The sequence below is a fragment of the Patiria miniata genome, unplaced genomic scaffold, assembly GCF_015706575.1.
Source record: "Patiria miniata isolate m_02_andy unplaced genomic scaffold, ASM1570657v1 HiC_scaffold_7, whole genome shotgun sequence".
NCBI classification, from domain to species: domain Eukaryota; kingdom Metazoa; phylum Echinodermata; class Asteroidea; order Valvatida; family Asterinidae; genus Patiria; species Patiria miniata.
In genome coordinates, this window is record NW_024037074.1 from 44395546 (window position 1) to 44405512 (window position 9967).

A 9967-nucleotide genomic window follows, 5' to 3' on the forward strand; every position below is an offset into this window, starting at 1 on the left:
TGCGGTCTGATGACGTCAAGAAAAGTTTGTCCTGACGATGAGGGCGCTGTTAATCTGAACTCCAAAGTCAATTCTTAATCGAAAATTGTGTCCTTTTTTTGCAGCAGTCACGTTAACCGGTGAGTTAATATTATGCTGAGCTGAGACACACACAAATCATTGTGTAGCCTTTGCCATACAAACACGTTAAACATAACTCATCTATAAAATTTAAAGCAATTGCCAATGCAGTGAATTGCTAATTCTTTAACTTTAGTCCCATATTTCCTATTAATATTATTGGGGACTGGCCTATTTTCTTTTTGTCTGCTTGTGTATCTTTATATGGCAGAACGATGGCAGAGTCTCCATCACTAAGCTTAGAGCATGCCTCAGATGAGCGGCAGCCCATCCCAGAAGGATCTCTCCATCCCCAGTCTGACCAGACAGCTAGAGCTGCTATTGGTGAACTAAAAAACAATGATCGCACCCTGCATAGTGCTGACCTGAAAGGTGAATTAATTAGTGGACTAAGGCCTGAACTTTGTAATTACTGCATGTGTTCATTGCATCGACACAGACTCCAAAGAGCTCAGAGACTTAGGGATGTAATGTCCATGCCATATTAGAATTTCGCCAAAAAGAATTTTTTTTTTTTAATTGCTATTTTGTCAATCAAAAGACAAGTTTTTCTTTTAAAAAAAAATACTTAAAAAAAGGACAGAAAGACAGAGAAACGAAAATATAAATCTGGGGTTTATATAGACTGATCCTATCGGGATCAATAATAAAGGTTGCGTAGAATGCAGGGAACCAGTCTACTAGGGCGGTTAAGCTGTTTATGCTAAGACAACCCAAAACAAAAACACATTTTACAAGGATAGAAGATGCCCCCCCCCAAAAAAAGAGTTTTCCACCCATTAATTAAGAAATCCCTTTGACTGCACTTGAATCATCAAGACATTGCTTGCCATTAATATTTTGGTAAAACAAGTTGTTTTAATATATTTGACCTCTGCTAGCAGATGGCAGCGTTTCTTCAGCTGGCAATGAGAAACACCTGCAGCATACAGTGAAAGGTAAGAAAAGTACTCGTTACAAGTTTGATAGGGTAGATGTGTGATTTAGGGATTGTTTATCATGGAGTCTTGATCCGGGATTAAATTTGACAAGACTAGAGAAATTGACATTAAGATACAGAGCTTTTGTTTACTCTCAAATATATTGTATTAATTTTCAAATAAATAATATTCTAAATAATCAATTTTTGTATGTTTTAGGTAATAAGTGGGTGATCTGATCAGGGTCAATACTTGCTGGGGTTGAAGCTTAAGGTTTGCAAAGAGCATTTTTTTTGGGGGGGGCGGGCAAGACATTTTGTTACTTTTGAGAACTAGCTATAAGTGAAGAAGAATAGATTCGAACAGGAGAATTCTCTTATCGGATGGAATTCATACCTTGGAGAATTCTCTCTGCCATAATCCTTTGTCTTGTAAACAGTGTTGATAATGAAACATCTCAATTTGTAATAGATTTATCTTTGTTACTATGATAACAGCTATAGGCCAAGGTATGAAGACAGCTTGTCTACAATGGGAGCAACTGATGCTGTAAGTTATATTTTAAATATTTACCCAAGTGCTTCCGAATGATTATTGAATAGGCCTACATCATTTTAAAAAGGTCCAGCTAAAGATTGCTAAGCACAAAGATTTTCTTAGTAAAGAGAGACTTTCTGTTGAGCACCTCTGTGAAATAAGGCCCTGATGTGATCTATGTTACTGATGGAATCCTTTACAGAGAGAGCGAGCAGTTTGAGCTGTTCTGTCCCACCAGGGTGGACAAGCTCTTACAGGAGGCCAAAGCAATGGAGGCCCACTTGCTGCATCAGAAGGAGCAGCTCATCAACCGTCTCAGGAAACTCTCCCAGACTCTGCAGGTTGTACCTTAGCTACGTTCAACATTATCCAGGCATCAAACATCGATCAAGGAGCCCCTAGTGTTATTGCCAAGCCCATCACAAGTCCCCATAAGTCATCACAAGTCCTTACCAGTCATCACAAGTTACAGTTACTCAATGTTTCAAAATGACATTTCAAAATGTTGTACTTCCACAAAATTATACACCCTGTTCCATTTTTGATTCCAATATTTCAATTCAAAACGTAGCAAAAAAGGTCTTGAGGTATTCTACTATTGAATTTTCAATTCAACTTGCACTTTTAACAATTATGCAAGCTGCTTCATTTACTTGAAACAGAATAGAAATGTTCACATCTAAAACAAACCCAATGAAGGCTTTTGTACTGTTTAACTTCCCATTTGGGATGACTTTATTTTATAAGAATAACTTTTCATGTGTTACAAAAAGTATCTTAAAAAACTTAAAAAACTTTTCAACACTAAAGAAAAGATGGAAATATCATTTGTCACACATGAAAGTTGCAGAGTAAATTAATGCCAAAACTCATAAACAGTGGTGCAGACTGAAATTGTCACGATTTGTTCTCCTTTATTTTAAAACTTTAAAATGAATAAAGTGAATGGCTTCTCATAAAGTAAAAATTGTTGTATTTTGATTTCCTCAACAGCACTTGGAAAACACTATTAGTTTCATTGTGGTTGGAAGCAGAGCCTTTCTCGATTAATTTTTACAAAAGTTCACATCAGAATTAACTACATCAGCTGATTTACTGCATCTAGTAATCTGATTACTTGGAAGACGGTTATGATTAAATTGGTATTACAAAAATGTTAAGCAGTAAAGATAACACCAAAAAGGTTCATAATGTAAGTACAGCTTTAGGATAGAACATGTCATTTACAATAATTGATTAATTTACAATTTCATACTAAATACTAAATATTGTTTTGCACCACAGATAACTCCCTGGGGGCTTTGGTCTATGTTGTAGTGTTTGTGTCAGTAGGGATACATTCCCAGTGGTATTGCATTCATTCACTTTAAAGTTTAAGGAAGTTGTCCAAAACAGCCAAATACAGATGTTTGATATAAAACAAAAATCTGATAATCTGATAAATGGTGTTATCAAATTGCACCTAAATTTTCTATAAATAAAACATGACAAATGCATGTTTGTTGCAAGAGTCAATGCAGTAAAAGGAAGGGTGTGGTTTTGATGAAAAAAAACCCCATTGTTCTTAGAACACATGATAAAGCAGTACGAAAATACCTAAACTGAAGAGTACGTGCTTTCAATGAAAACAAAGCACAGCCACACGGCTGGCTAGTCTAGTCCCAGACTTACTTGCCAGAAAACGCACACTGTGCTGAGTATATTGCCCGATACTAATGCACAACTTGTGATTCACGTTGACTAGGCCTAAAAAATAAAGACATTTTACTGGAATTATGTGTGCAGGACGGACTTAAACATTTTGAGTCACGCAAAAAATAAAACGGTGAGGGGGTTGATTAAAACATGGAAATCTCTAGAAATCAGAAATTTCACATGCCTGATAGTAAAGAATCTTAGATACAAATCCCTTGCTACACTCCTACAACAACACATGCATTTGCCGATAGATCCTACTTCACCTCATCACCACCACTTCTCACAATGTATCTGATCCGGTCTGACCCCTTGTCTCTCTAGGTGTGTCTCCATGTCTGCTATCATGGGTGGGGGGCCACATAGGAAGCATCTCAGTCTGTCTTTGTCCAGTCTCTGCAGTGATGTGGCTATATCTGCCTCGTTTATCCTGTGGTCTGTAGTAAATGAAGACAGCTCACTCGGATGCAAACTCACACATACATTTGCTACAAATTTGACCCCAAACCACTGAATCTAACACAATGAATGTGTCTCACAGCAATACGCTTTACCACGTTTGTTTTTCTTTTACGAGGTATCAGTGAATTCTCTTTAAAAAAATCACTACGCATAGTTAAAGATCCAACTGCTTTCATTACAACCGACATTGTTGACCGTGTACATAAATGTATGTTTGCCAGTGTACATTTTTTTTATTGTTCCAGTAACTTTAAACATATCAGTATGAAAGCAGCAACCTGTCTTTATGACTACTTATAACTGTTGTCATTTTAAACTCAAAACACAAAATACCAATGTGTAGTACTTTACCTGATATGTGGCTGGCTGGTACAATGGTCTCTTTGGTGATGTAAAAGTGGCAGGATATATTTTCTGTATCACTTGCTATCGTCTGAATTGAGTCCTGAATTAAGTACAAAACAAGTCAGGTGTGTTTACAAACACAAATGCCCCGCAACCGTGACTGTTCCCATGACATAACACCACTCTTTTAACATCAACTTACATGTACCTTGGTCACATGGAACATTCATTGACAGCATTAGTGTCTTCTGTAGGTTTTATATGAATTAATCCCTAATCCCTATAATCTCAGAATAAAAAAAAGATTTCTATTGTTTTAGCCACTGTGAACTTGACCCTTGACCTTTTGGCCCCAAATTCAATAGGCTTCTTAGGATTGCCAAGAACAATCCACAAACCAAATTTGAAGTTCATATGTTAAGTATTTCTCAAGTTATCGCGCTGACAAGATTTCTATTGTTTTAGCCACTGTGAACTTGACACTTGACCTTTTGACCCCAAATGCAATAGGCTTCTTAGGATTGCCAAGAACAATCCACAAACCAAATTTGAAGTTCACATGTAAAGTATTTCTCAAGTTATTGCGCTGACAAGATTTCTATTGTTTTAGCCACTGTGAACTTGACCTTTGGCCTTTTGGCCCCAAATGCAAAAGGCTTCTTAGGATTGCCAAAAACAATCCACAAACCAAATTTGAAGTTCACATGTAAAGTATTTCTCAAGTTATCGCGCTGACAAGATTTCTATTGTTTTAGCCACTGTGAACTTGACCTTTGGCCTTTTGGCCCCAAATGCGAAAGGCTTCTTAGGATTGTCAAAAACAATCCACAAACCAAATTTGAAGTTCACATGTAAAGTATTTCTCAAGTTATCGCGCTGACAAGATTTCTATTGTTTTAGCCACTGTGAACTTGACCTTTGGCCTTTTGGCCCCAAATGCGAAAGGCTTCTTAGGATTACCAAGAACAATCCACAAACCAAATTTGAAGTTCATATGTTAAGTATTTCTCAAGTTATCGCGCTGACAAGATTTGTCCGGACACACACACACACACACACACACACACACACTTGTTTCACATGACTAGTGTGGACTTTCCATTGCTTTCGTGTAGTTAAGAAAAACCAGTGAAAAAACTCATTTTTCTCAAACTGTGAAAACTCTTTCAACCCAATTTTTTTTCTATGATTCCCTTTAGTGTTTCTCTTCATTCTGCTACAGATAAACCTAACCCAAAAATGCCTCTAAACCTGTTTTCCAGAAATGGGGAAACACTGTGTGGACGTGGGGTAAGTCCACACAACGTCGGTGCTACCTACATTATGTGGACGTCTTTTGTTCGGAAGTCCACACTGCGTATGTAAAACAAACTCACCCACCCACCCACCCACCCACCCACCCACCCACCCCCACCCACCCACCCACCCACCCACCCACCCACCCACCCACCCACCCACCCACCCACCCACCCACCACCCACCCACCCACCCACCCACCCACCCACCCACCCACCCACCCACCCAATTAGCCAATATGAACCCACCTTGAATATAAGCTCATCAGTATGGGATGCACTGTACAGAAACTCCACTCTCCCTGGCCTGTACGCGCTAGATTCTGACAGACTGCGTACGTGGAGATCCCTGGCGTGTTGGAGTATGGAATACATCGGGTTGATGCCGATACCTCCTGCTATGAGTAGGATGTCCCAGCTAGGATCACTAGGTGAAGGGTCATAGATGATCTGGTCACCGCCCACACGAACACCAACCCTGGCTCCAACTTGACACTGCAAAAAAAAACACACACAGGTAAGTGTAACTAGGCTGTGCATCGGAACCAGGTACCCGGGTACCCGACCACTGATGATGTCAGGAGCCTGTTCAAGCTTATGGAATCCAGTACCCGTTATTAACTTTACATATTAGTAACTTCTCAGGAAATGAAAAGGAAAGCTTTTGAATGTCATTTATGTGGAATGAAAAAATGAAAACCAGGCTACAAAATCAAATCAGATTCATGTTCATGACACTTGCCAAAATGCAATTTACATCGCAAAGCCAAAGAGCTCAGCTCACTTTTTGTTCAACCAAGCAATACAATTTTGAAGAAAAGCATATCCTCCTACTAGAACCAGAATTGTCTGAAATGCTTTTATTCCTCACAACATGTCTGAAAAGTGACCAATGGCGATTACATTTTAGACATTTGGTGACCGCTTCAGACATTTTATGTAAACCTGTAAAAGACATAAAAAGTCTGAAATGGTGACCAGATTTCTTAAATTCAATTGCTGGTTTTTACATTTCAAACATTTTGTCTGCAACGAAAGCGAATCGGACATTTCTGGTTGATAGCGTTACAAATGCACTGTTACTCATGCATTCTTATTACCTGCTTATGAACCCAATATGCTGGGGCATGTTCACTGTACTTCACTGCTAAGCCCATTCTTAAATCCTTCATTAGGGACAAGGGAGGTGTGAACATGGAATAGCCACCCACTGTATGCACGCCGGGAATGAAAAAGTCAACCCTTGAAAACAGAGACAAAAATGATACTGTAAATAAAAGTGGGTGGCACAGTGCAGGATATCTACATGTATTTGGGCCTGAAATTCTAGCACAACTTCTAACACCACACAGTCAATCGTACTGTTTGTCCCATGACTGACTACACACTTTGGATGTACAGTGAACCTGCCTGCTTATTGGTGAAAAGCTATCTACATTCGTTTGTTGTAACATTTAATGCCTTAACATGGGCCGTTTTGTTTTTCATTCGAAGTCTCATTTAAAAAACAACTTTTTGGGGGTGAAACACAAAAATAAAACACAGACAGTACATTTTTAACCCTAAGCATGCTAAGTGAGGATTTAGGCATAAGAATCGAACAGTAAAATTGGTCAGCCTATTAAATGAATCCATCCACAAACAGCTAACGAAATCTGTTAGCTGTTTGATATTTTCTGATTCAGCAAGACTAGGATTTAACTTCATGTATGAGTCTTTCTAATGCAGACAGGTTACGTTGCACATTACCTCTGTGTGAACCCACATGGTGGGTGGGTAGTCACTTTTCTGGACAGCAAGGTCAAAGGTCGTGTCGTGCTGGAGTCTGCTGGGGGCTGAGGTCATGGAGAAACCCGTGAACAACTCAACACCAGGGATGAAAAAATCCACCCTAAATTTAAAGATTAATGCTACAGTAACTAAAAGTGTTGAGAATAAATGGTATTGTTAAATGCCAAACAATTGTTTGATTCAGTAGAGTCCAGTAAATATGTTTGGGTTATTGGTTTTGGTCTTTAAGTTGATTGGCTGACAGTACCACATGGATGGGAATGCGTATCATGCACTCGTCGTCTGTTGCGCACTCGTTCCTAATTAAACATTGCGCGTCTGATCTGTTGTCTCCAGCCAGCTCTGTCATTGGTCTCCTTGTTCAGGTCTATGCTGCCTAGGGCTTTGAGGTCGTTGTTAATTGTGTCTAACCATGTTCGTTTTTTTCCCCCTGCCGGCCAGCTGCATTTCAAACTACCAAGGCGCACTTCAAAATTTAGCTTGATACACTTCCACACTGAGCTGTGTGAAAACCGCCAAATGGAGGTGATTGCACAGTATTAAGCAGAAGCAGAGGCATTCAATAAGCTTTTTATTGTCAACAAATGAATACATGTCTTGTGCTCACTGCATGTACCTACCATTGCCCTGCTTTGAAACTGAAATGTGGGTTTGCAACTTGCAGCGTCAGCAGTTTGACTGTAGCAGAAGCATCTTTTACTGACACAATGGTGGCATCACTGATTCCCTGCAAGAAAAGTAAATGGAATCATTTGCACTCCACAATACTACCCTTGCCATGCTGGACCTTGCTCACAATACTTGTAGTCTTACCAACAAGGCCAAGAGCAAAGAACACACATGATAAAGGGTATAGTTTCCCATATCCTTACCGACTGCCTGAAGTTGTGGGCTGTTCTGTCAAGATGGTCACTCATTTTTCTTGTCAATCTGGTGAGTGGTGGAACAAATTGCAATTTATTGAAAAGTATTTGGTGAATTGTCAATAGGCCTAGCCTACATGTACTATCAACTAAATTATAAAAGTTGTGTGGATGCGTGGTCGAGAGGCTAGGCCGGCTAAAGGCCTAGGGTACATAACTAAAGTTGACAAACCATTTAAAGTTTTGAGTCTTAGCATTGCTTAGGGTAAGGGTAAAGTACTACTGCAACCATTAAAATGGTATTTGTAAATAGCGAAGATTACATTACATTTTACTATGGTCGCGGACTCCCTAATATCACGGCATCCCTTATCGCGGCATCGGAAATTTCTCTTTTTGCGTTGCCAAAACTCCTTCAAGTGGCAATTTTCGTCCAGTTTACCAGGCATTAAGGACTTTCTGCCGAGTTGTAAAAATGGTGTGTTTTTCGGGACCTTAACCTTTTTTACTATAGGCCTAAATATTAACGTTTTCCTAAACTTGCAAATTTTCCCTCACCGTGTCTGCTAAGTACCTAAAAAAGTACCGTCTATATTTTAACATAAATCTTTTATGGTGTCAAACCCCCGCCCCCCCCCCCTCCCCTACCCACCCACCCTATCAGCCTATTTATTTTCAATGAGTGATCAGATCAGTTTATCAACTTTAATAAATTAATGCCTGGCCCTAGTCCGGTCATCCCTGCTACATGCTGGTCACAACTTAGCTTGAGTGACTCCAGCTGACATGCTCATATTCATTCACATGTAGCGCTGGAGGAAGGCCTGTGCGTTTCCATGTGGTAGCAAGAGACCCTAAAAAATGGCCTCTCCCAAAAATTGTTCATTTTCACCTCTAATATCCCACCCCAGAGTTCACCCACATACCTCATACATTCAGCAGTTATTTACGAAGCCTAATGATCGATTTGAAACAAGACCAACAAAAAAAAAGTGAAAAATCTTGACGATTTCGGTGGCTTGTCCGTAAAAATACGCCTGTTCCAACGGCTGTCTTCCATTTTGTTTTGCTAATTATATTAATGTATGCATCACGTGATGACATAAAAAAAAATCGGCGCGCACGATGTATTTGGGTACCACACCGCTTTCAGGCGCCGCAAGTGAGTTCAATTTTCGTCTGGTGCGTTGCCGTGGAGAGCATTCTCGTTGTCTTGCTTTCCGCGACAACGCACCAGACGAAAATTGAACTCACTTGCGGCGCCTGAAAGCGGTGTGGTACCCACATACATCAGGCGCGCCGATTTTTTGATGTCATCATCACGTGATGCATACATTAATATAATTAGCAAAACAAAATGGAATACAGCCGTTGGAACAGGCGTATTTTTACGGACAAGCCACCGAAATCGTCAAGATTTTTCACTTTTTTTTTGTTGGTCTTGTTTCAAATCGATCATTAGGCTTCGTAAATGACTGCTGAAATTATGAGGTATGTGGGTGAACTCTGGGGTGGGATATTAGAGGTGAAAATGAACAATTTTTGGAGAGGCCATTTTTTTAGGGTCTCTTGCTACCACATGGAAACGCACAGGCCTTCCTCCAGCGCTACATGTGAATGAATATGAGCATGTCAGCTGGAGTCACTCAAGCTAGTCACAACTTACATTTTCGTGATTCCTACAGCGTGCTTTGAGGTCAAACACAAACACTGGTGAGGAGTGCGGAACAATAGACTAACAAGCATCACGCTCATTCTCCTATTAATAAGATTTAAAAGGCCCAGCTCAAAGTCCGTGGAAAAGCAGGACGAAGGTTGACCCACGGTGTATTATGGATCGCTGCATGTATGTAGCGCCACCGTGCGATGGCGATAATCTGAAAGCGCTGGTGACGTTTTTCAAATCTTGCCTCCGCGCTCTCATCTCTCGATCAAGAAT

The 9967-nt window shown here is 39.9% G+C and overlaps 2 protein-coding genes across 4 annotated transcripts; one reads left to right on the plus strand and one right to left on the minus strand.

Annotated features, from left to right (window-relative positions):
• LOC119744627 lies at nucleotides 1–2362 on the plus strand. Of its 2 annotated transcripts, none has more exons than XM_038220665.1 (5): nucleotides 1–119; nucleotides 332–492; nucleotides 1002–1058; nucleotides 1538–1589; nucleotides 1780–2362. In XM_038220665.1, exons 2-5 carry the CDS (start codon nucleotides 336–338, stop codon nucleotides 1928–1930), a joined length of 417 nt encoding a protein of 138 aa, XP_038076593.1. In that variant the 5' UTR covers nucleotides 1–119; nucleotides 332–335; the 3' UTR covers nucleotides 1931–2362. The 2 variants fall into 2 exon arrangements, with proteins under 2 accessions (XP_038076593.1, XP_038076594.1); XM_038220666.1 differs by having other exon boundaries at nucleotides 10–119; nucleotides 1005–1058.
• Nucleotides 2284–9887, minus strand: LOC119744626 (oxidoreductase NAD-binding domain-containing protein 1-like). 2 transcript variants are annotated; one of them, XM_038220664.1, is made up of 7 exons: nucleotides 9695–9887; nucleotides 8038–8095; nucleotides 7786–7892; nucleotides 6475–6616; nucleotides 5624–5869; nucleotides 4086–4179; nucleotides 2284–3709 (listed from the first exon to the last, which is right to left on the minus strand). In XM_038220664.1, the coding sequence occupies exons 1-7, from the start codon at nucleotides 9781–9783 to the stop codon at nucleotides 3543–3545; spliced, it is 903 nt and encodes a 300-aa protein (XP_038076592.1). In that variant the 5' UTR covers nucleotides 9784–9887; the 3' UTR covers nucleotides 2284–3542. The 2 variants fall into 2 exon arrangements, with proteins under 2 accessions (XP_038076592.1, XP_038076590.1); XM_038220662.1 differs by lacking the exon at nucleotides 6475–6616 and adding an exon at nucleotides 7124–7265 and having other exon boundaries at nucleotides 9695–9886.
• Nucleotides 9888–9967: the final 80 nt, after the last annotated feature.